At 43.9% G+C, this 24537-nt stretch overlaps 2 protein-coding genes and 1 long non-coding RNA gene across 5 annotated transcripts; 1 reads left to right on the forward strand and 2 right to left on the reverse strand.

Moving 5' to 3' along the window:
• Positions 1-8191: 8191 nt before the first annotated feature.
• On the reverse strand, positions 8192-10246 carry LOC116611483. Its single transcript, XR_004293503.2, has 2 exons — positions 9139-10246; positions 8192-8649 (listed from the first exon to the last, which is right to left on the reverse strand). It is a non-coding gene; the product is annotated as an uncharacterized LOC116611483 (long non-coding RNA).
• Positions 10247-10428: 182 nt separating this feature from the next.
• LOC5503479 (ankyrin repeat domain-containing protein 50) lies at positions 10429-16815 on the forward strand. 3 transcript variants are annotated; one of them, XM_032371850.2, is made up of 6 exons: positions 10429-10765; positions 12144-12938; positions 14080-14134; positions 14385-14757; positions 14967-15042; positions 15189-16815. In XM_032371850.2, exons 2-6 carry the CDS (start codon positions 12217-12219, stop codon positions 16258-16260), a joined length of 2298 nt encoding a protein of 765 aa, XP_032227741.1. In that variant the 5' UTR covers positions 10429-10765; positions 12144-12216; the 3' UTR covers positions 16261-16815. The 3 variants fall into 3 exon arrangements, with proteins under 3 accessions (XP_032227741.1, XP_032227742.1, XP_048577019.1); XM_032371851.2 differs by lacking the exon at positions 10429-10765 and adding an exon at positions 11865-12035; XM_048721062.1 differs by lacking the exon at positions 10429-10765 and having other exon boundaries at positions 11865-12938.
• A 436-nt stretch (positions 16816-17251) lies between these two features.
• On the reverse strand, positions 17252-23917 carry LOC125559110 (cell surface glycoprotein 1-like). Its single transcript, XM_048721074.1, has 2 exons — positions 23829-23917; positions 17252-19412 (listed from the first exon to the last, which is right to left on the reverse strand). The coding sequence occupies exons 1-2, from the start codon at positions 23915-23917 to the stop codon at positions 17252-17254; spliced, it is 2250 nt and encodes a 749-aa protein (XP_048577031.1).
• Between the last annotated feature and the right edge of the window lie 620 nt (positions 23918-24537).

The following is a 24537-nucleotide window of genomic DNA, read 5'->3' on the forward strand; positions in this document are numbered from 1 at the left end:
GTTGTTGTTGGTGGTGGGGGGGGGGGGGGCAATGAGGCGGCTAATGGGTTGGGGAAAGCGGCAAATGGGTTGGGGGAAAGCAGCCTGTGTGTTGGGGGAAAGCGGCCAATATGTCGGGGGAAATCATCCAATGGGTTGGGGGAAAGCGGCCAATGGTTTGGGGAAAGCGGCCAATGGGCTGGGGGAAGCGGCCAATGGGTTGGGGAAAGCGGCCAATGGGTTGGGGAAAGCGGCCAATGGGTTGGGGAAAGCGGTCAATGGATTGGGAAAAGCGGCCAATGGGTTGGAGGAAGCGGCCAATGGGCTGGGGAAAGCGGCCAATGGGTTGGGGAAAGCGTCCAATGGGTTGGGGGGAAGCGGCCAATGGGTTGGGGGGAAGCGGCCAATGGGTTGGGGAAAGCGGCCATTAGGTTGGGGGAAGCGGCAAATGGGCTGGGGGAAGCGGCCAATGGGTTGGGGGAAGCGGCCAATGGGTTGGGGAAAGCGGCCAATGGGTTGGGGAAAGCGGTCAATGGATTGGGGAAAGCGGCCAATGGGTTGGAGGTAGCGGCCAATGGGTTGAGGGAAGCGGCCAATATGGGTTGGGGGAAGCGGCCAATGGGTTAGGTGTTGATGTCCTATTGAACCCAGAATCCGGGTTCTTCAGTTGTTGGTGGGGGGGGGGGGCAATGAGGCGGCTAATGGGTTGGGGGAAAGCAGCCAGTGTGTTGGGGGAAAGCGGCCAATGGGTCGGGGGAAAGCATCCAATGGATTGGGGGAAGCGGCCAATGGGTTGGGGGAAAGCAGCCAATGGGTTGGGGGAAGCGGCCAATGGGTTGGGGGAAAGCAGCCAATGGGTTGGGGGAAGCGGCTAATGGGTTGGGGAAAGCCGCCAATGGGTTGGGGGAAGCGGCCAATGGGTTGGGGAAAGCGGCCAATATGGGTTGGGGGAAGCGGCCAATGGGTTAGGTGTTGATGTCCTATAGAACCCAGAATCCGGGTTCTTCAGTTGTTGGTGGTGGTGGGGGGGGGGGGGGGGCAATGAGGCGGCTAATGGGTTGGGGAAAGCGGCAAATGGGTTGGGGGAAAGCAGCCTGTGTGTTGGGGGAAAGCGGCCAATGGGTCGGGGGAAAGCATCCAATGGGTTGGGGGAAAGCGGCCAATGGTTTGGGGAAAGCGGCCAATGGGTTGGGGGAAGCGGTAAATGGGTTGGGGAAAGCGGCCATTAGGTTGGTGGAAGCGGCCAATGGGCTGGGGGAAGCGGCCAATGGGTTGGGGAAAGCGGCCAATGGGTTGGGGAAAGCGGCCAATGGGTTGGGGAAAGCGGTCAATGGATTGGTAAAAGCGGCCAATGGGTTGGAGGAAGCGGCCAATGGGCTGGGGAAAGCGTCCAATGGGTTGGGGAAAGCGTCCAATGGGTTGGGGGAAGCGGCCAATGGGTTGGGGGAAGCGGCCAATGGGTTGGGGGAAGCGGCCAATGGGTTGGGGGAAAGCAGCCAATGGGTTGGGGAAAGCGGCCATTAGGTTGGGGGAAGCGGCAAATGGGCTGGGGGCAGCGGCCAATGGGTTGGGGGAAGCGGCCAATGGGTTGGGGAAAGCGGCCAATGGGTTGGGGAAAGCGGTCAATGGATTGGGGAAAGCGGCCAATGGGTTGGAGGAAGCGGCCAATGGGTTGAGGGAAGCGGCCAATATGGGTTGGGGGAAGCGGCCAATGGGTTAGGTGTTGATGTCCTATAGAACCCAGAATCCGGGTTCTTCAGTTGTTGGTGGTGGTGGGGGGGGCAATGAGGCGGCTAATGGGTTGGGGAAAGCGGCAAATGGGTTGGAGGAAAGCAGCCTGTGGGTTGGGGGAAAGCGGCCAATGGGTCGGGGGAAAGCATCCAATGGGTTGGGGGAAAGCGGCCAATGGTTTGGGGAACGCGGCCAATGGGTTGGGGGAAGCGGTAAATGGGTTGGGGAAAGCGGCCATTAGGTTGGGGGAAGCGGCCAATGGGCTGGGGGAAGCGGCCAATGGGTTGGGGAAAGCGGCCAATGGGTTGGGGAAAGCGGCCAATGGGTTGGGGAAAGCGGTCAATGGATTGGGAAAAGCGGCCAATGGGTTGGAGGAAGCGGCCAATGGGCTGGGGAAAGCGTCCAATGGGTTGGGGAAAGCGTCCAATGGGTTGGGGGAAGCGGCCAATGGGTTGGGGGAAGCGGCCAATGGGTTGGGGGAAGCGGCCAATGGGTTGGGGGAAAGCAGCCAATGGGTTGGGGAAAGCGGCCATTAGGTTGGGGGAAGCGGCAAATGGGCTGGGGGCAGCGGCCAATGGGTTGGGGGAAGCGGCCAATGGGTTGGGGAAAGCGGCCAATGGGTTGGGGAAAGCGGTCAATGGATTGGGGAAAGCGGCCAATGGGTTGGAGGAAGCGGCCAATGGGTTGAGGGAAGCGGCCAATATGGGTTGGGGGAAGCGGCCAATGGGTTAGGTGTTGATGTCCTATAGAACCCAGAATCCGGGTTCTTCAGTTGTTGGTGGTGGTGGGGGGGGCAATGAGGCGGCTAATGGGTTGGGGAAAGCGGCAAATGGGTTGGGGGAAAGCAGCCTGTGGGTTGGGGGAAAGCGGCCAATGGGTCGGGGGAAAGCATCCAATGGGTTGGGGGAAAGCGGCCAATGGTTTGGGGAAAGCGGCCAATGGGTTGGGGGAAGCGGTAAATGGGTTGGGGAAAGCGGCCATTAGGTTGGGGGAAGCGGCCAATGGGCTGGGGGAAGCGGCCAATGGGTTGGGGAAAGCGGCCAACGGGTTGGGGAAAGCGGCCAATGGGTTGGGGAAAGCGGTCAATGGATTGGGAAAAGCGGCCAATGGGTTGGGGGAAGCGGCCAATGGGTTCGGGGGAAGCGGCCAATGGTTTGGATGTTTGTGTGTGTGTGTAGGGGGGGGAGGGCTGGGGCTGCGCACACTGTATATCCCCCTGGCTGGTTTTACCTGATATATTTGTAATAAATTTTAAGGCATTGCGTTGATAGGAGCAAAAAATGGCAAAATTAAAATTGTAAGGTTCTGTTAGCTTACATTTTGTTTATATTTTGCCTAGAGTTTCCTTGCATAGTATAAAACAAAATAAGCTTAAGTATGCCATAGATCATGAAAAAAGAAGCAATTTCGCCCCAAATCGCCAGACAAATCAAGAGTTCTTCAATTTGAAATATCTCAAGAATGGATCATCTACCAAAAAATACTAAAGCTTATTTTGTTTTATATTCCACAAGGAACATCTATGCGAAAAAAAATCAAGCGAATATAATCTAACACGACCTTACAGTCAGTACAGGTGCCATGTAGTAAAACAAGGAGGCACAACCACAATCAATAATGGTGCCATCTAGTAAAACCAAAAAAAGCACAGCCACAATCAGTACTGGTACCATCTAGATGGCACCTGTACTGACTGTGGCTGTGCTGCCTTGGTTTTACTAGATGGCACCAGTACTGACTGTGGTTGTGCTGCCTTGGTTTTACTAGATGGCACCGGTACTGATTGTGGTTGTCCTGCCTTGGTTTACTAGATGGCACCAGTACTGATTGTGGCTGTGCTGCCTTGGTTTTACTAGATGGCACCAGTACTGATTGTGGCTGTGCCGCCTTGTTTTACTAGATGGCACCAGTTCTGATTGTGGCTGTGCCGCCTTGTTTTACTAGATGGCACCAGTACTGATTGTGGCTGTGCCGCCTTGTTTTACTAGATGGCACCAGAACGGATTGTGGCTGTGCTGCCTTTGTTTTACTAGATGGCACCAGTACTGATTGTGGCTGTGTTTCCTTGGTTTTACTAGATGACACCGTTATTGATTGTGGCTGTGCTTCCTTGGTTTTACTAGATGACACCGTTATTGATTGTGGCTGTGCCGCCTTGTTTTATTAGATGGCACCGGTACTGATTGTGGCTGTGCTGCCTTGGTTTTACTAGATGGTACCTGTACTGATTGTGGCTGTGCTGCCTTGGTTTTACTAGATGGCACCGTAATTGATTGTGGTATTGCCGCCTTGTTTTACTAAATGGTACCTGTACTGATTGTGGCTGTGCTTCCTTGGTTTTACTAGATGACACCGTTATTGATTGTGGCTGTGCCGCCTTGTTTTACTAGATGGCACCGGTACTGATTGTGGCTGTGCTGCCTTGGTTTTACTAGATGGTACCTGTACTGATTGTGGCTGTACTTCCTTGGTTTTACTAAGATGACACCGTAATTGATTGTGGTATTGCTGCCTTGTTTTACTAGATGGTACCTGTACTGATTGTGGCTGTGCTGCCTTGGTTTTACTAGATGGCACCAGTACTGATTGTGGCTGTGCTGCCTTGGTTTTACTAGATGACACCGTTATTGATTGTGGTTGTGCCGCCTTGTTTTACTAGATGTCACCAGTACTGATTGTGGTTGTGCCGCCTTGTTTTACTAGATGTCACCAGTACTGATTGTGTCTGTGCTGCCTTGGTTTTACTAGATGGTACCGGTACTGACTGTGGCTGTGCCGCCTTGTTTTACTAGATGGTACCTGTACTGATTGTGGCTGTGCTGCCTTGGTTTTACTAGATGGTACCTGTACTGATTGTGTCTGTGCCGCCTTGGTTTACTAGATGGCACCAGTACTGACTGTGTCTGTGCCGCCTTGTTTTACTAGGTGTCACCAGTACTAATTGTGGCTGTGCTTCCTTTGTTTTACTAGATGGCACCAGTACTGATTGTGTCTGTGCCGCCTTGGTTTTACTAGATGGCCACCGTCTTGATTGTGGCTATTATTATCCTGAACCTGCGTCCCTTACACATCACATGTCTTGTATCCTGCTTTGGTTTTTGTCGATGGCACCAGTTCTGTTTGTCGATTTGTTTCATCAAGTCGCACCTTAGATTGCTTTTCTTGCTCACTATTAGAAAACAGAGTCCGAGTTGAATAGTGAAGTTGAGTGAAATTGAGCAAACGGCCTGTCTTGGGGTCGAAAACAGACGTGTAACATAATCAGGGACGACAATGGATGATAAATCACGGTCCTCAACACACGACCACCGATAGCCCTACTGCTGCTGTTGTTGAAATCCTAACTGTAAAAACTGTTAATGTAATAACGGCTCTTACCGTAATACCAAGTGGCACTTAATGTAATAACTGGATCCTAACGTAATACCATGTGACTCCTAAAGTAATAACTGGCCCCAAGCTGCAAAAAGTGAGGCTCTCAGGGTAATAATGGGTCTTGATATAACACAACCCCGGAAACCCAGGGGTATTTTCTTCTAAGGTTTCACTCGCGAGAAAAATAACCCCTGGTGAACAGTAAGGGACGAACTTGGCAAAAAAGCCGTCACGGCACCTGGGTCCCTTGGGGATTAACATGTCTAAAGCTGTCATCGATCAATTGGAGACAAATCACTGTGGGAAATCTTACGCGTTTAGATATATTTTTCCGTTTCGCCAGCTCGGTCTTTCGTAATTTAATGAAGAAAAATGGGTATTATTGCCGCCTTTGCGGGGAAACAGTCTCAGATAATATAAAAGGCACAAGCTATTGGGAACGCATTTGGTTGGAGAACAACTCTCCTCGATTACTGGAAGGAATGTATCACAAAAGATGGTTTCACGGACTTTATTTGCACATTTTTCAAGCCAAGGATCTACTACATCCTCTCTGTAAGCTTAAACTTTGGTGCCAAGTAAAATAGATTCACCGCTTCACTGCCGAATGACTCGTGACTACCGGGCACGATCTTCGCTTTCTTTTCCCTTGACTAGAATGTCATTGTCCTTTGGGTTGGAAAAAACGGCGGTACGTATCCCGATTGAGTTCAGATAGGCCAACTGGTCACGGATTATCTACTGAAGAAGACAAGTTTCAAGAACTATCGGGTTCCCTCGCACATTTTCGGCATGGCTTGAAAAATCGAACTCTTTCCAAACCCTGTAAAGGTAGTTGAGCAAAAACATGCTGTCGTTTGTAAAACCCCTTTAGGACCCAAAGCTGTTCTGGCTTCAATGAAGACGCTCGTATTTTACCGCTGAAATGTGGGAATTAGCCCTTCGAATAAGAAGTTGTTCACGCTAGAAGTCAATTTGATCTCTAGCCAACACAAAGCAATTTATGTAAATTTTTGGTGCATTGTTTGGGAAGCGCGCCTGTGATTGGTCGACCTCGGGAGGTCGACCAATCACAGCCTCGATCAGCAATCGACCTCGGGAGGTCGACCAATCACAGCTCACCATAGGCCTTGATTTTTTTGCCAAGTTCGTTCCTTACTGTTCCCCAGGGTTTATTTTTCTAGCGAGTGAAACCTGAGAGGAAAATACCCCTGGGTTTCCGAGGATGGATATAACAACAAGTGGCTGGTAATGTGATGACTGGCTCCAAGACCAAATCTGTGCACCGTATTTACTCAAATAGACGCCGCAGCGTCCATTTAATTCCTCGTGATCCAGTTGCGGCATTTATTCGACAGCGGCGTATAAAAGCACATCGCTTTTTCAATAAGACTTTTATTGACTTCGAAATGGCAAAATATCGTTCACTTACTCTCACGTAGAAACAAATCGTTCAATCAAAAGGCAAGGCATACGTCTGCTCTTTACGTTTCAGACAATGTTTTTCAATTGCTAATTGCAACATAGGTGCGGCTGGGCCGGCGTTTATTGATAAACTGTGGTTGGTTTTATGCAAATAGTGCCACATATGTAAACATATGCATTGCCACGATAAATACAAATACAACAAAATTAAACCCAACACAATTTGTTACCACGCCATTTCATACTTATTTTTCCTTTTCAAAGTCAATGTAACTTTTTTCGAATTAGTTATTTCTTCATAAATGTCGCCTCGAATAAACGCCGCACCTGGATCGCAAGAAATTAAATATTCGCCGCAGCACAGCGTCTGTTCGAGCCTTGGTTACGATCCAAACCAGGTTTACCTTAAGAGCCATTTGTTATTACGTCAAGATTCATTATTACACTCTGCCGTTAAAAGTTTTGGAAAATATAATATTTTAAAATTTGGCGGCTGCAATTGTCCAGATCATCTAGATATGTTGTAGCTTTCAAGCCTAGCTTGGGTCTCTTTTTTATTCAAATTTTAAATGGAATATGGCACTTTCTGTCAGTCTTTTATTTGCTAGCAAAGTTTCTGTTTTCAATTCTATCCAAAGCTCATTGGGCTTAAAAGTGCTAGTGTCTATTTTTCTGTTATTTTTAAAGTCAAATATGAAGGAGCCAATTATATTCATAATTATATGAGGCTTGTTAAGACAGATTGTTTTAGTGTTTCAAGCAACTTGTGGCAAAAAATCTGGCTACTTAGAAAGTACCAAAGCTATTGGCTTTATTTGTCAACTTTTGAAAGGTTTGCATATAAAAAGAAAATCTTGTTTCCTTGATGGCAACCTAGGAAAATCAATTTCAAATTTATATACAATATAATAGGGGTTTAGGTAGAATTTTGATGTTGACATGGTATTTTCTTGACAAAATCCTTTAGGTGGTGAATTTTTCGGCTTCCATGAGTATTTCTTGGAAGGACAAAGTAAATGCTGACCTATAGTTCTTTTAAAGTAAATTAAAACTAAGCCAGGGTTTTGTCAACTCTCGAGAATCTGGATCTTTGATTGCTACAGGTGTTCTATAGGATAAAACCCTTTTAGATTCTTGTAAAGTGACAGAGCTGATACTTGCTTGATACATGCCATGGCATGCCTCTCAAAACCCTCAGATGATAGAGTACAGGCCACATGATACCTGTATGCAAGTATTTTCACCTCTATCCCATGTGCAGAGCACTACAGTGGGCACTACACGAGAGGGTGGCTATCTGGAAAAGTATCTGGCCTTGTATCCATCTTATAAGTGATTTCATGGAAGAGATGCAAGTCACAAATGCAGTTTGAATGGGTTTAATTTAAAAAAAACATGGCATTATTGCAGAGATGCTGTTACAAATACTAGGCCCCATCATTTTTAACAGCATTCAGCATCTCTATTAGGACATTCATCATGGCCATATCCATGGCTTGTTGTTGCTGTTGCATATGCATCTGCTGTGCCTGTTGTTGCTGCTGGAGCAGGAAGCCATGGAATTGCTGCTGTTGCTTTAATTCATTTTCTCTGATCTTCAGCTCTCTTGCCCTCTCCTGACTACGTACTGCTATGCTCTGCTCTATTAATTGCACCAAACTTCGCTGTGTCTTTCTCTTCGGCTGGTCTTCTTCGCCCTTGTCTTCGCCACTCTCTTTTCTCTTCTTGGTTGCACTTAATATCTCTGTTGCCTTCTTCCTCATATCTTCTGCCATAACCTTCTCGTCATCCACCCTCTTTCCTTTCCCTTTCCCAGTCCTCTATTAGCTCGTTGTAGTCTGTAAGCATCTGGTGCTTTTCGTCGTACGTCACCTCTACCCCACTGTCTCTCATCTCCTTCTTCTCTTCTTTCAAAAAGTCTTCATGCAGACTCACGGACCTTGAGTGACCTTAAACCCATGGTTTTCTTTTAAATTGAGGGCGATTTTGTTCCACTTCCGTCCTCTCTCTTTTGATGCGTAAGGATGCTTGTGAGGCTCCTCCGCAATAACCTCTTTCAGAAGTGAGACATCGCTGTCAAATTTCCATATTAAGAGCTCTCTTTTTTCCGCCACTTTTTTTATCCTCAGACATTTTGTACTGTAGGAAAATCAAGATTGAGTCTATTAAGCGTCTGAATTTAGTCAATTTACAGAAAATTACGAGTACTTACGCTTATAGTCAAAAAGATGAAGTTTGTTTACATTGTAGTGCTACGTTGGCAAATGTTCACTGTTATCAAACATGTTGGGAACAATAAAAACGAAAAATGTTGGCGTGAAAAAAACTTAAGCGAAACTTTCAGCCCTTAGTTAGCCCTCCGAATATATATTTCTTAAAAATGATCGTTAGGGTAACTGAATTATGCAAATTTTATCGTAAATGAAGAATCAAAACAATACGAGAAAAGCAACAAAGGGAAGACCGCGAAGTTTTAGCCGCTTTATTTGTATCTCAAAAAACGATAGATATGCATCTTCGTTTTACAGAGTTGCTTGAATTCTTTATCACATTTACCCATCACAAGACTGTCAATATTTCCTATAGACTTTTGATAAACAGAATGATTTGCAAAAGTGAAAAACATACCTTGAACAAACTGGTCCCGTGAGTACCACTTTGCTGTGTAAACTTGTCGTCGCCCACTCAAGGGGCCATCTGCGCATGCGCACACAACGCGCGAGCTAAAACTCGTCCTGGTCGTGGACCTGGTTCTCGGATCTTAGGGGCCGATTACATGATGAGTTCCAGCCCGGGCTGAGTTTTCATTAGCCCGGGCTGAAGCTTCAGCCCGAGTAGCTGCTTACCTATTATATGCCTTAAATCCAGCCCGGGTTGTAGTCGAAGAAAATGGTGCAGCATCGTTCAAATTTGAGGAACATTTTTGAAATTTGGCACAGTGATAGAGAATCTTGCACTGAGCAATTCTGGATATGGACCCACCCCCAAAAAATGTATACTTACAGAGGTGGAATCATTTTCCCTTACTTCCTCAATGAAACCAATACTTTTCCTGCTACGGTCACGAAACTTATTCCAGTGATAGATATTAACACATGCTACAGTCAAATGAAAAAAAAAAACACGCCCCCTTGATACTTACAGTTTTAGGGGTGGTATAAATTATTTCCTTTAATCAGCATTAAAACCAATACTATTTATTGTACAACTTTCAAACTCCACATAATTGAAGTACTCAAAATTTCATTACCACCATTTTCTTGCACTATTGAGTTCTATTCAGCCCAGACTGGACTCGGATTTTATTGTTTTACAGCCCGGGCTAAGATATTTACGGGATTACGTGGCGATTTTTAACCCGCTAGCCCGGGCTGAAAATCCTGGCCCGGTTTGCTGGAAAACTCCTCCCGGGTTGAAATTGATCCCGGGCTGAAACCTCCTTCATGTAATCGAAAGAGCAATTTTACTAGTATTTGTGCGAGATAACAGGCTGGACTTTCAGCCTCCCAAACTCAGCCCGGACTGAAGTTCATCATGAAATCGGCCCCTAAAGGTCTCTATTATTACTTCACTAGCGTCCATGACGTCACGCGCGCGGGCCAGGACTCCGGATTCAGAGCGCGCAGATCTGAAAGGCCGTTAGCCTACGTGTAGGCTCTCGAGAGGATTTCGCGAGTCAGCGACTACACGTAGGCTAAAAGGCCGTTTGCTCATTCGCGTAGCCTCGACTTGCCCGATGGCGTTTAGCTGTTTAGCACGCCCTTCTTCTTTTAAGATCGTGGGTACATAAGTAAAGAGTTTGATTAATTTATAGTGAAATGAAGTCATTATCATCCATTTAAAGAAAAATATTGATTACTAAAACACAATTAGACTGGTTCTTACAAGAACGCAGCAGCGCACCACTAGGTTGATCGAACAAAGTTTTCTTCGCTGCGCTTGCATAACCTCTCTCGGATCTAAAATAAATTAGAATTACTTGAAGGGAAACAGAAATCGGGAGTCAACCCGCCATCTGAAGTGTACTTTATCTGTTGTCAGTGGTCATTGATTTATTGTTGACAAAAGATCGGATTACATCACGAACTCTACCAAGACGCTATCAGACGTCGTCATAACATCGGACACACTGCGCATAAAATAATCAATTGATAACTGTGCTACATTCTCACAAAACGGCTTGCTATACACGTCAAATAACATTGTTTAATGACCTTGGAAAAGGAAATATTCACCGTAGAAGGCAGTATTTCAGGTGAGTGGTCCGTTTTGTGTAGCGCGTATCGATAAGTAGCTAACTACGGATAATGGTCCCCCCCTCTTATAAGGCGCGGAACGTCCATAAGGCGACTTCCAGTGCTGGATATTACTTACAGATAATGGTACCCCCTCTTATGAGGCGTGGAACTTCCATTAAGGCGACTTCTCTGGACATTCAGTGCTGGATATTACTTACAAATGTGTACCTAATTCATGATAATAATTAGCACTGCATATGGTTTTACATAGAGATATCATCGTTGAATTGTATATGAAATTATTTTATTATCTGAGGCAGCAGACGTTTTTGCATACACAGCTAGGCTATCTTTGCTTATTACAGTATCAATTTTGTTATTATCTAATTTTGTAGAATAATTTGTGGGTTAATTTGCTCGCCTGGGAAATTTGTTAGCGACGGAGGAATGCTATTCTCTCGTTAATCTTTAACTGTTTGTTTGTAGTTGTTTTTTATTGTCAGAAAATTAAAAAAGCCTCAACATTCACGCACAAATTGAGATAAAATAAATTTAGAGAGATGTCCTGTTTTTTATTCCTTATCGTTTTGAAAGCAAGAACCCAGTAAAATGTGTAATAAAATCAAGAACTCTATTTGAAAGGGCCGTGCGGAGGGTCAGTTTAAAAGTAAACTATACGGAGGGATATAGGAAGCTTGAAATACAATTTGAATTGAAAAATCCTTTCAAAAACACCATGAAAAAAACTTTGTCCTCCTACAAAAAACAATAATAAAACATATATGATAAAATGAGGACTCTCCTTTTTTTTCTTTAGTATGAAGGGTGGCTTTTATTCTTTCTCGTTATTTTTTGTTTATTCAGTCATATTTTTTCTTTCAAAGTTCGTGAGTTAAATATCTAATTGCAGTAACTGCTTTGCTTTTCGTTTTACCCTTGTTAAACTTATTTCCCTTCACGTTTTTAAAATAATCCGATTAACAGTCAAACATTTCTTTAGAGTGGGACAAGTTTAGTGATGCTGCTACTTTAACGCTTCACAAGTTGGACTGTTCTAGAGCTCGATAATTAGCACCGAGGCAAGCTCGATTAGTTCGTTTTGTGTTTTCAGCGCAAAACTAACAAAAGGTGGATTACCATAGTCAAACAATTGTATGTGTCAGTTCCGTGAATACGGCACGAAATTTGCCCGATCATGTCTTCCATTAGACCTTTCAGCTGTACTTCTGGGCTTTTTTGACTTACAAAGAAATTTTAAAACGTTTTATTTTTCATGGAACCACCAAGGTGTGGCTTCAAACTTTGAAAACTGATCAACTTCACTGTTTGTTTTGATGAAAGTACACCATCGTACTTTAGCCACGTTTAATTAAACCTTCCTTATTTCCAACACAGGCTTCTTTTAGGAGATGTCTGAGGGAAAACAGTCGAAAGAAAGAATATTGTGTGTATTGTCGCGGTAAATGCAATGGGAGAAGAGACGTTTCAAGTTTTTGCTGCGTTGCCAACAGAAGATGTCTGTACACTTCGCGACCTAACTACAGACATGCATGTGTTTCAACTCAAATCACGCATTGAGTTAAAAACTGGGATTCCGGGAGATATTCAGCGCCTTCATTTCATGAATAAAGAGCTCTACGATGATGCGACACTGGCAAAGGTTAACCTGAAACAAGGATGTATTGTCAGGATTAAAATGGATTCAAATTATGAAAGTTTATTCGACGCATGTTGGAGAGGCGACCTGTACGAAGTCTTCCAAAACGGGGTTCAATTTCTCGACGAGAGTGAGTTTCAAGGATATAATATTGCGCTTTGGAATAGACTTGTTGTGCAAAGGGCTACGCATGCCTTATTTATGGCAAGTCATAGAGGGTATTTAGGACTTGTTATAGAATTATTAAATCAAAGTGCGGCTGATATAAACGGGAAAACTCGTTTTGGAAGAACTTCTCTTCACGTAGCAGCATACCAAGGGTTTGTTGGTTGTGTCTCGTTGTTGCTCTCAGAAGGTGCATTGTGTAACCAGGTGGATTTCAATGGTAAAACGGCTCTGTCCCTAGCAAGCGAAAACGGGCACATGTATTGCGAGCGGCGTCTCTGGCTGTACCAACTGAGCTTGAATGCGTTCAATGAGAAAAGAGACAATTTAGAGTCAAGGAAAAGTCAAGAAAGCATTGATAATCTAAGGTAAGATAAGTAACGAGTGGCTGTTTATTGGCATTTTTTTTAATGTGCCTTTGCTTAACAAGATTCTCCATTATCAACAAAAGACAAAAAACTATAGGAAGTTGTATAGAGTACCATTTAACCCTGTATCAAATTCCCTCGAATTAGCATCAAATTAACAAGTATTTCCTTGACCTGAAAGTCTCAAAATGCTGTGCCCATTTACTCATTGTTGCACATTGTTGCATAACTAGCTAGAGATAACTGAAGTTTCACAACCCTTCTTTTATACCTTATTAAATGCATTATTTCAGAAAAAAAAATTTCTAGACGTCTATTGTACAGACAGACACAAACAATAATGATGAGACACAAAAAAAACATTCCATTGTTGCTACAAAACAACGGGAGGCTGGTACTGGGCTCGCTTTGCATGCTGGCTGGTCCAGAATGCTTTTCGGTCATGCTCATGTACGAATATGAGTACGACAGTGCTGAAAAACGCAAGACTAGTTCCAGTACCGCGCGGTTAAACCAGCCTTTTTGTTTTGAAATGGCTGGGTTTTACCGGCGAACTGTCACATTTTGGCGAATGCTAAGAAAACTAGATCAAACCTAAGGCTAAAATTTTCTTTGACTCCCTCATTATCAAACAAATCTGTCATCTTTTGTACAGTATGGTTTTAATGCTGTACAGTAAGTCAAACAGCGACCGAAGTCAGCCTATCGTACCTTTACTCGAACGATTCAACACTGAGATTTTGTTTGTTTTCGCCAGAACACGCGTATGCGCATACGTTATTCAGCACTGTCTATGAGTACATGCTCGAATGTCCAGCTCATTTTGCGGCCTCCAAAGGCTCTCCATAGTTTATGTCGCCTACCCTCCGAGTCGTACCCAGGATGCTTTACGTTGCACTGAAATGTTTGGACTTTTATGTGGTCGGGAGGTAAGAAATGTCCTGAGTACCAGAAATTCTTACGTCTATTAAGGGGCTGTTCACATTATACAGGAATGAGTTTAATTCTTAAATGAGTTCTTCCCATCCCCAAATATTTTTCTGTATCTGTTAATATGATACTAGAAACAAATTTCGTTCCTTTCGGAATGAACTTATCCCGGTTTTCGTTCTAGTAACGACTTCTCTAAATTTTCCAACAGGTTATCTCCGAAAAAGTCATTGGCATTCAGGGCAAAGGAGAGGCTCGATAGCAAGGTTGGTCAATAATGTGTTATCTTTCTTTTTTCGTCAATGTACAATCGACGAGACGTACGCTTCAAGCGCGTCGCTCTAGTCCTTTAGCTGCCCATGAAAGACTGAAGTAAAAGTCGTGAACGTTGATAGTAAGTTCTGGGTTTTTTTTACAGCCAGCCACATCATGTTTTTCTGAGAAAAATGTTGTCGTTGTCATTAATTATTATTTTTTTGCAAGACAAGTTGCAACTGAAAAGTTGAATTATTGCAGGAACTTCACTTCCATCTCCCTCGGGTTCAGCTCTCCAGTGGCTCAACAACATCAACACCTGTTCACCACAAACCAGCCCCTCGCTCACAGTTCCCGCTCATGCAAATCGCCGAAAAATACAGAAAAGAGCTGCAAATTATCGAGAATTCTAGTATCCCGGATGTTCAGGAAGGACCGAGACAGCCAATAAGACCAAAAACGGCGCCAGGCCCCTCTCGGGTAAAACTCGCTGCGAAAAGAACTGGTGAACAAGACATTGTTGACCAAGTACAGAGGGCAAATGTTGCGAGCACCCCTAAAACTCATGGCGACAGAGAACACAATGAGGAAGTGACTTGTCAGTCACATGATGAACAGACAGACTCCGTGAATGGTTAGAATTAGGGAATTTCTAGTGTTGGAAATTTTCTTTTTGTCGTTGTGGTTGTTGCTGCATATGCTGCTTGTGCTATGTTTTCATGGTGATCATGATGGCGATTGATACGTTCTTTTATATTAAAGTACATAAAAAAGCACAAAGGAAATTATACCGCCAAATCAACTCCACTTTTTGTTGACAAAAACTTTGTTTAAATTTTCCAGATCATTCTCCTACTGCGAATAAAAATAATAATGATGACACTACGCCAAACACTGCTCTAAGCGACAAATGCGAAAGGTTCGTTAACACTCAATTAACCATGTGGGGCATTGTTATTAATATTATGTTCTTTTTCTTTATCATTACTCATCAGAATGTATGCCAACAGCGGAAATTAGAATTTTGGTCATCTAGCAGACTCAAGTGTCTTTTCCATTTCACAGATCTTCATCAGGAAACGTCATTCGCAAACTTGATGTTGTGATTTCAACCTCAAAAGAAAAATACAAACAAGAAAACCCAGCTTCGCAAAACGAAACCCCTGCCCAGTTACCAGCAGAAAGCCAAGAGTCTGCCAACTCCGAGATTTTTATTGATGTATCTGAGCAAGCATACAGGCGGAAAAAAACGGCACAAACATTTGAGCACTGGCTCGAAATGAAGCGAAATCAAAACAAGCTAAGGCCTAGCACTGCCACTAGTCCTCCAAGCAAAAGTAAGCTAGGGAAAAGCATTGATCCGGAAGCTTTCAGAGAATGGTTAAGCAACAAAAAGCAAAGAGATCATAGCAGAAGTTTTTCCGATTCAAGTTCGTCCCCAAGAAAGGGTTTTATTAGTTCGGGTCTCACTTTTGAAGAGTGGCTTCGGAACAAAGCGAAAGCGGCAAAGGAGAATCACGTGAACGATACTGACGAAAATGGCGGGAACACACAAAAACGCGCGCGTGTCGCAAACTTGGCGGGAAAAACTTACGATGAATGGCTAAACGAAAAAATAAAACAAGCGCAGGCAACACGAGACGTTGGAAATAATCAAGGTGAGAAAAATGTCTCTAAGAGCGGAAAGTCTTTTGAGGTCTGGCTATTAGAGAAACGGAATCAAAAACAAATTGAGGCCATTCATAAAGCTACGACTGAAAAGCTCGAACAAAAAAGGCTAGAGTTTGAGCAGTATCAGAAATATATGAGCCCGCACTACAAGACCTTTGACGAATGGTTGGCAATCAAGAAACAGGAGAATCTAATAGAACGATTTCGTGCCGAAAACCAGCCCAAAAAATACGAAGAAATTCCAATAGAGGAGAGAGAAAAGGACTCTAGTTTGGTATATAGTATATGGTTGACTTCCAAGTATGTTCAAGAAATGCAGGAAGAGGAAAAGAAATATCAGGAAATGGTGGAAAAGTGGAAAAGAAAGGAACAGCAGCGCGCTCAAATGAAACGAATTGTGCTGGCAAACAGGGCGAAGAAGACCTTCATACGAAATCACATGCGAGCAAAGTCCGCTGAGCCATGACTTGGGTGTCAAAATTGTTTTCTTTTTGTTTAATATTCAATACCCTAATTTAGTTTGAAAAACAAAACCTGCCCTGTATTATTCTATATTTAATAAATAGAATCAAGCTGTTTTAGCTGTTGGATCGATTGAAATTAAGAGGATTTTATTGACGACTGAGATGAACATCTTATTTGCATAGGGTTTCATAGCCTACAAAACCACGCGTCACGCCAGTCGGATCGACGGGATTTAATTAGAAGAATACACAATTTTAATTGAATCATATGACACACATATGCCTTTGTGAATTTTACAAATTATGCATTCTCGGGCAGGGCTTCGAGGTCACAGGCGCGAAAACGAGGCAGAACAACGCCACCGCATTGTTCTCGCGCCTAGCTAACGACGCCCTGGGTGCCCTATGGTCTATATTCGGCAGCAGACGCCTATTTCGTTTGTTTGCCATTTATTATAGTATAGTATACCGTTATATAGAAATAAGGGATTATGGCCAATGTAGAGTATAATAAGAGTATAAGTAATAGAATAAAACGGTTAACTTAATGTAAAAAATACAAAGAGTTATTGTGTGTTATAACAAGTTGCCACAATTTTTAGTATTTCTTATTTCTTATCTTTATTTTATTTCTTCTTGATTTTATGTTAGGAAGCTGTAATTGGTAGGAAATAGTGTTTCATCACGGAAAACTCGATTTGTTGATCGGTAGCCATCTTGAATTTCTGGCTTCGCACGTTTTTCTCGACCAAGCTGTATAGGACGCCAGACTATCGCGGCTTCTGAGTACGAGACTGATAGAACGCAGGTATTGCTCGCCGCGGAGCCTCGAATCTGTCTTTTCCCTGGACTCGGTTAACCTAAACCCTATAAAACAAGCGCAAACATAACAATCGTCCAGGGGTAGACGGGGCTGATCGTCCCATCTTTTAGGGGTTGTTTAAGGATTTTTCCGATGCTGCTATCTTTCAGGGTATAAATTTCGATCAACTGCTATTCTTTTCCGATTCTGCTATCTCTTACTGAGGGTTCTGCGTGTCTGGAGGGGAGTCTGAGGGTTCTGCGTGTCTGGAGGGGGATCTGAGGGTTCTGCGTGTCTTGAGGGAAGTCTGAGGGTTTTGCGTGTCTTGAGGGGAGTCTGAGGGTTCTGCGTGTCTTGAGGGGAGTCTGAGGGTTCTGCGTGTCTGGAGGGGAGTCTGAGGGTTTTGCGTGTCTGGAGGGAAGTCTGAGGGTTCTGCGTGTCTTGAGGGGAGTCTGAGGGTTTTGCGTGTCTGGAGGGGAGTCTGAGGGTTTTGCGTGTCTGGAGTGGGGTCTGAGGGTTTCGCGTGTCTGGAGGGGGATCTGAGGGTTTTGCGTGTCTTGAGTGGGGTCTGAGGGTTTCGCGTGTCTGGAGGGGGATCTGAGGGTTTTGCGTGTCTTGAGGGGAGTCTGAGGGTTTCGCGTGTCTGGAGGGGGATCTGAGGGTTTTGCGTGTCTTGAGGGGAGTCTGAGGGTTCTGCGTGTCTGGAGGGGGGTCTGAGGGTTCTGCGTGTCTTGAGGGAAGTCTGAGGGTTTTGCGTGTCTGGAGGGAAGTCTGAGGGTTCTGCGTGTCTTGAGGGGAGTCTGAGGGTTCTGCGTGTCTTGAGGGAAGTCTGAGGGTTCTGCGTGTCTTGAGGGAAGTCTGAGGGTTCTGCGTGTCTTGAGGGAAGTCTGAGGGTTCTGCGTGTCTAGAGGGGGTCTGAGGGTTCTGCGTGTCTTGAGGGAAGTCTGAGGGTTCTGCGTGTCTTGATGGGGATCTGAGGGTTCTGCATGTCTGGAGGGGAGTCTGAGGGATCTGCGTGTCTGGAGGGGGGTCTGAGGGTTCAGCGTGTCTGGAGGGGAGTCTGAGGGTTTTTCGTGTCTTGAGGGGAGTCTGAGGGTTTTGCGTGTCTGGAGGGGGATCTGAGGGTTTTGCGTGTCTGGAGGGGGGTCTGAGGGTTCTGCGTGTCTGGAGGGGAGTCTGAGGGTTTTGCGTGTCTGGAGGGGGATCTGAGGGTTTTGCGTGTCTCGAGGGGGGTCTGAGGGTTCTGCGTGTCTGGAGGGGGGTCTGAGGGTTCTGCGTGTCTGGAGGGGAGTCTGAGGGTTTTGCGTGTCTGGAGGGGGATCTGAGGGTTTTGCGTGTCTGGAGGGGGGTCTGAGGGTTCTGCGTGTCTTGAGGGGAGTCTGAGGGTTCTGCGTGTCTGGAGGGGGGTCTGAGGGTTTTTCGTGTCTTGAGGGGAGTCTGAGGGTTTTGCGTGTCTGGAGGGGGATCTGAGGGTTTTGCGTGTCTGGAGGGGGTCTGAGGGTTCTGCGTGTCTGGAGGGGAGTCTGAGGGTTTTGCGTGTCTGGAGGGGGATCTGAGGGTTTTGCGTGTCTCGAGGGGGGTCTGAGGGTTCTGCGTGTCTGGACGGGGGTCTGAGGGTTCTGCGTGTCTGGAGGGGAGTCTGAGGGTTTTGCGTGTCTGGAGGGGGATCTGAGGGTTTTGCGTGTCTGGAGGGGGGTCTGAGGGTTCTGCGTGTCTTGAGGGGAGTCTGAGGGTTCTGCGTGTCTGGAGGGGGGTCTGAGGGTTTTTCGTGTCTTGAGGGGAGTCTGAGGGTTTTGCGTGTCTGGAGGGGGATCTGAGGGTTTTGCGTGTCTGGAGGGGGATCTGAGGGTTTTGCGTGTCTGGAGGGGGATCTGAGGGTTTTGCGTGTCTGGAGGGGGATCTGAGGGTTTTGCGTGTCTTGAGAGGGATCTGAGGGTTCTGTGTGTCTGGAGGGGGATCTGAGGGTTCTGTGTGTCTGGAGGGGGATCTGAGGGTTTTGCGTGTCTGGAGGGGGGTCTGAGGGTTTTGCGTGTCTTGAGAGGGATCTGAGGGTTCTGTGTGTCTGGAGGGGGATCTGAGGGTTTTGCGTGTCTGGAGGGGAATCTGAGGGTTTTGCGTGTCTTGAGGGGGGTCTGAGGGTTTTGCGTGTCTGAAGGGGGGTCTGAGGGTTTTGCGTGTCTTGAGAGGGATCTGAGGGTTCTGTGTGTCTGGAGGGGGATCTGAGGGTTCTGCGTGTCTGGAGGGGGATCTGAGGGTTTTGCGTGTCTGGAGGGGGATCTGAGGGTTTTGCGTGTCTTGAGGGGGGTCTGAGGGTTTTGCGTGTCTGGAGGGGGATCTGAGGGTTTTGCGTGTCTGGAGGGGAATCTGAGGGTTTTGCGTGTCTGGAGGGGAATCTGAGGGTTTTGCGTGTCTTGAGGGGAGTCTGAGGGTTTTGCGTGTCTGAAGGGGGGTCTGAGGGTTCCGCGTGTCTGGAGGGGTTCTGAGGGTTCTGCGTGTCTGGAGGGGAGTCTGAGGGTTTTGCGTGTCTGGGGGGGGGGGGGGGGGTTCTGAGGGTTTTGCGTGTCTCGAGGGGAGTCTGAGGGTTCTGCGTGTCTGGAGGGGGGTCTGAGGGTTCTGCGTGTCTGAAGGGGGGTCTGAGGGTTCCGGACCCTAACCTCCTCAAGTGCGAGATGACTTCGACTCCTGTATCTTAGCAATAGAATGAAATCACTTTTTATTACACCAACATATATCGGGCAGTGAATATGAGAAATGAGCAATCTTCTCTTCTCAATCTTCTCAATATCTAAGATTAATTTTTGAGAAATCATTCCACTCGATAGAGCGTTTGGGTGGAGGCTGGTGCAACCGTCGGTGAGGTGGATCGTGTGACTGTCCCGAAAGGCCGTGTGGTCCCTCGTGGAAGCTTTTCTAAGCTTGGTGTTGCCGGGGTGACGTTAATAGGGGGCCAGGGATTTCTTACTTGGAGTTATGGCTTTAATTGCGATATGTCATCGAGTTTGGTAAGATATCCATAGAGCCTTAGATATTAATCAGGGGATTTAACACCATCACCACTACCACCACCATCATCATCATCATCATCATCATCAGCACCATCACCATCACCACCACCACCACCATCACCATCACCATCACCATCACCATCACCATCACCATCACCAGGGCTCTGGGACGAATTTAGAGTAAGTGCAAGTTACTGTTTTAATCAACCAAGCAATAATCGTTCAATAAAACTGACTTGCGGGCCCGCATACATACAATAGATACAATATAATAAATAAATTTAGGCACTGCCTTAAAAAGGAACCATTTTTATTTCCAATTTTCATATGGAGAATCTTTGGGTAGTTTAGGGGTATGACCCCTGAAGAATAGAGTTTCTAAACTAGAATTTCTTTTGATAATAAGAAAGAGATCCATAATATATAGATTTAGGCACTGCCTAAAGGCGGAGCCAGCATTTAATACCTTTTTGTGTTGACTGATAGGGGTAGTTTTAAGGTGATCTAGGTGACTTTAAAATGTTTTTTTAAATGAGATTAATAATATGTCATTTTTTACTGCCTGTAATAATAAATTGTATTGGCCCCTCCAAATGGATCAAGCAAGCACTCGTTTAATAATATTAAATATGCAGTATAAAAGTTAACAAATACTAAACCTTGTAAGAAAAAGGCTGTGAAAATTCAGGTGTCTTGTCTCTTGTTGACGAGAATGTTTTTCAAGAGTCTAATGGTCAATTCTTATTTCCCTTCTTAGAAGCTCCACTATCTATATTTTTTAATCAAAACAGCATTCTAACAAGCTTTGACTTTGAGAATATATCAAGGATGTATTATCATTCTAAAGATTTAGATTACATACTGTAGTTTTCATGTACTGCAACTGATTATTCAGAAGAATGTGTTGAAATTAAACTCCACAAATATACCTCCATGCATTACATATTGGTGCACCCACCCTTTGGCCTTTTTTTAGAAACCCTGGATCCACTTATACGATAGGCTACTCAAAAATGAATGCAATGGAGGCAAATCCTAAATTACTGAAAGTGCTTAATTCCGATTTCTAATTTCAAACCAAACCATGTTCATTGACCTATGTTGGGGATAGAGAGGAATAAATATACAAATAAACAAAAAGTCAATGGGGAGCGGAAAAGGGAGAAATGTGACTCAATTTTAAAAAAAATGTGACTCTATAAAAAAATATAACAATAATGCAAAAATAACTTGACTGCACACTTTCCTAGTATTTTTCCCTTTGCCTGTTACCTTTAGGTTTGATATAAAACTTTTTTCTTTACAAATTTATTATTGAAAAAGCACAAGTTTGTTGTTATCTTTATATAATTTATAAGTACCTTCCCTTTATAGAAGTTTCATTAATGTACACTTGTATCAAAGCTACATTCTGACCAGCTTTGCCCTTGCAAAGAAACAAATAATGGATGAAACAGCATTCCAAAGATATGATGATTTAGTTATACATTTCAGGTGCCATACATACGGAAGTTTCGTCTATCACTTACTGATAATACTCCATCACCAAGGATATTACAGTCATGCATTACATATTGGTGCACCCACCCTTTAGCATGGTGGCCTGCTGTTTTATAGAAACCCTGGATCCACACATGCTGATGCTACTACAAAATTAAATGCAATGGATAAGGAGAACAAATTGACTTGAGAAGTAAATTCTTAAAAAAAATATCTATGATATAAATGAAAGTAGTGCTAAATGAAAATGTCTTATTTCAAACCTAACCTATTTTAATTTATTTAGGGTGCAGAGGGGAAACAGCAAATTATATCAATTGCGGACAAAAATAGTCAGCAGAGAGAAAAAAGAAAGAAATGGGAGTATATCTTTGATGAAAAAAAAAATAGAAGTAATGCAACAACACTCTCCTAACATTACCCCATTCGTCATTATCTTTAGGTTGATAGAAAAAATATTTTCTTTACGGACTTATCATTGATAGCAAGTATCTTGCTCTAAAAAAAACTATTACTCTTATACTGTTGTATAAAAGTAAGAAATCCCCTACTATATTATATTTAAGACATTTGCCTATTATTATGCCTTCCAGCCTTTAGAATCAATCATGGCCCTCAGGTAGTCCTTGGTAGGTAGTCCAATAAAGTTAAGTATATTTTTTTCTTTCAAAACAATATTTTCATCATACCGTTTATAACCTTAATAATTTTCCACAGGCTATTTGAATAAAAATAAATAAACGCATTGGAAAGTATGCAAGATGCAGACAATATAAAAGCATTTTTTTTTTTCGATGAAAAGATGATAATGTTGAAAAGGTTGCTGTATCTTCGAAAAGACTAAATACACAGAATATAAAGACAAGAAAGGTCTTCTTTAGCAATATATGACAAGATGATATTTGTCAGCCTTTATTAAGTAAATATCTCAACGCAGTCAATAAAATATAGAGAGAACGAAGAATATCAAAGGATGTTGTTATGCTCAAATTGTTTGATTTAGACCACGAATTCTCAAAGCAAACTCTAAAAACAAATGTATAATCCAACAAGCTAAGTGACATTGATACAGTTACTAGACTATTACATATTTCTGTCGTCAATTCTTACTTACCGTGAGGAGTATACGCCTGAATTTATAGAACTTGTAAGTATTACGTATTTTACATTTCCATGGCGATTTTCGGTGGAATAAAAACCATTCAAGTGCAAGTTAAAATTATAAGCCAACCGGAATTCAAGATGGTATTTTAGCCAATCAAAACAAGAATAGATGACTTTGATATGACATCTTGACGTCAAACTAAAGCTGGTACGGTGTTTATGAAAAAAAACATGAACAAACGAGCATTATAAAAGTACAACAAAAAAGAAAAATAACGTTCATATTCTCAATACAAATCGTCCTCTAAACCTCACCTTGGCAGTGTTTTTTTTTTCGCTTTCTGTTTGTCGCCTGTGGTTGTGTTAGCTTTTGTTGTAAACTGTGAAGTTGTCGACTTTCTGCTAGCAAGGAGCTCGTCCGTCGACACAAGTCAAATATTTTTATAGCTAAAAACAGACATCAATGAGTCCCTTTCTTCTCAGGATCTCCTTACATAGATATAGACGTGAATGAATGAATATAGAACGGTAGTGTAGAGTCTCTCTTAGTCCTTTTTTAGATGCTGCGAGGAACGGGATTCACGAACACTCGGGTAGATTTTACTATCGGCTCGTACTTCGGACAAAACGGTTCCTCAAAGACTTTAGCCCATTTGAATTCGCATGTTTTCTCATTAAATACTATTTTCAAGCTGCCTTTTTTTCTGTGAACATACGAATTTTTAACTAAAAACACATAAAAGCGTAAGACTGAGAGGGGCCTGAGAATTGCGCGACTGGATTACTAGCTGGCTGGCTGATTTGTGACACCACAGGGTAACCGCGCGATGACCACAAAACCAAGTCGCATAGCTTACCATATTTCTATACATATTGAGCTCCGCTAATAACAACATATATGCTGTAGAAAGACTCAAGTGCTGTATGGTATGCTTTATACCCCCCCCCCCCTCTTTTTCATACATGTAATTTGTTTGAAATGCACGGTCCACGGTCCAAGCTTTATTTTATTTTAGCTTTTTCTCTCACCATTATAAAATGCTTGACCTCCTCCCAATCACCAATTTTTGTGCATCGTAACCAAAAAAATGGTGATATTTGTTTTATTTATTCTCCATTTGATAAACAACCGATACTGAAAATATATTTCCTATTTTACATTTCTAAAATCAAATCAATCTCTTCCCCAGACTCCTTCTTATTTCTGCGCATGCGTCGCAAAACGAAGGGCTCTGGGAAACTCCACATTTTGGAGCACGCTGATTGGTCAATAACAGAAACGTACCGGATTACCTCCGATACTCCCGAAGTTGTCCCGATCCCGAAAAGATATTGCAAAGAGGCCGCGAAAAAAATTCGCATTGTTTTAAAGAAGCAAAATGGAAAACAAAAAAGCCCCAAATGTCTAAAACACTTCTTGAACGGGCTACCCGATAAAAGTTAGTAATAGGAATTTAGATGTTTGCCGCTGCTGCTTAAACAAGTTTACGGTAAGTTTTGACGGTATTTCGCTGTTTGACAGCAAGGGCAAAAAGAGAAGAGCTCAGAGAAAAGCTAAACAGCATTTGCAACATACGCGTTTCCGAAGAAGATGTAGATGTCTTACACCCTAAAATATGCAGAAAATGCCATCGAAAACTCCTGTCAGTCAGCAAAATTGCAGCGGAGCTCAAGAGGACTGACCGAGGCCCAGTTGGCCATTTTCCGAGCATGCGCTGTGATCACTATGCTGCAAGATTTTAGCAGCAGCGATGTGGAGCTTCCCAGAACCCTTCGTTTGGCGACGCATGTGCAGAAGTAAGAAGGACTCTGAGGACGAGATTGTAATCAAATAATCAGGCCTAACATATAATATGTGCCTTGCCATG

Source organism: Nematostella vectensis, chromosome 13, assembly GCF_932526225.1.
Source record: "Nematostella vectensis chromosome 13, jaNemVect1.1, whole genome shotgun sequence".
NCBI classification, from domain to species: domain Eukaryota; kingdom Metazoa; phylum Cnidaria; class Anthozoa; order Actiniaria; family Edwardsiidae; genus Nematostella; species Nematostella vectensis.

Coding starts and splice junctions, on each gene's coding strand:
- LOC5503479 (XM_032371850.2), top strand. CDS start 12,217: ATGGGAGAAGAGACGTTTCAAGTTTTTGCTGCGTTGCCAACAGAAGAT. Junction 12,939..14,079: donor GAAAGCATTGATAATCTAAG/GTAAGATAAGTA, acceptor ATTTTCCAACAG/GTTATCTCCGAAAAAGTCAT. Junction 14,758..14,966: donor ACAGACAGACTCCGTGAATG/GTTAGAATTAGG, acceptor TAAATTTTCCAG/ATCATTCTCCTACTGCGAAT.
- LOC125559110 (XM_048721074.1), bottom strand. CDS start 23,917: ATGTGGAGTTTCCCAGAGCCCTTCGTTTTGCGACGCATGCGCAGAAAT. Junction 19,413..23,828: donor ATTGATTTGATTTTAGAAAT/GTAAAATAGGAA, acceptor ATTCCCCTCCAG/ACACGCAAAACCCTCAGATC.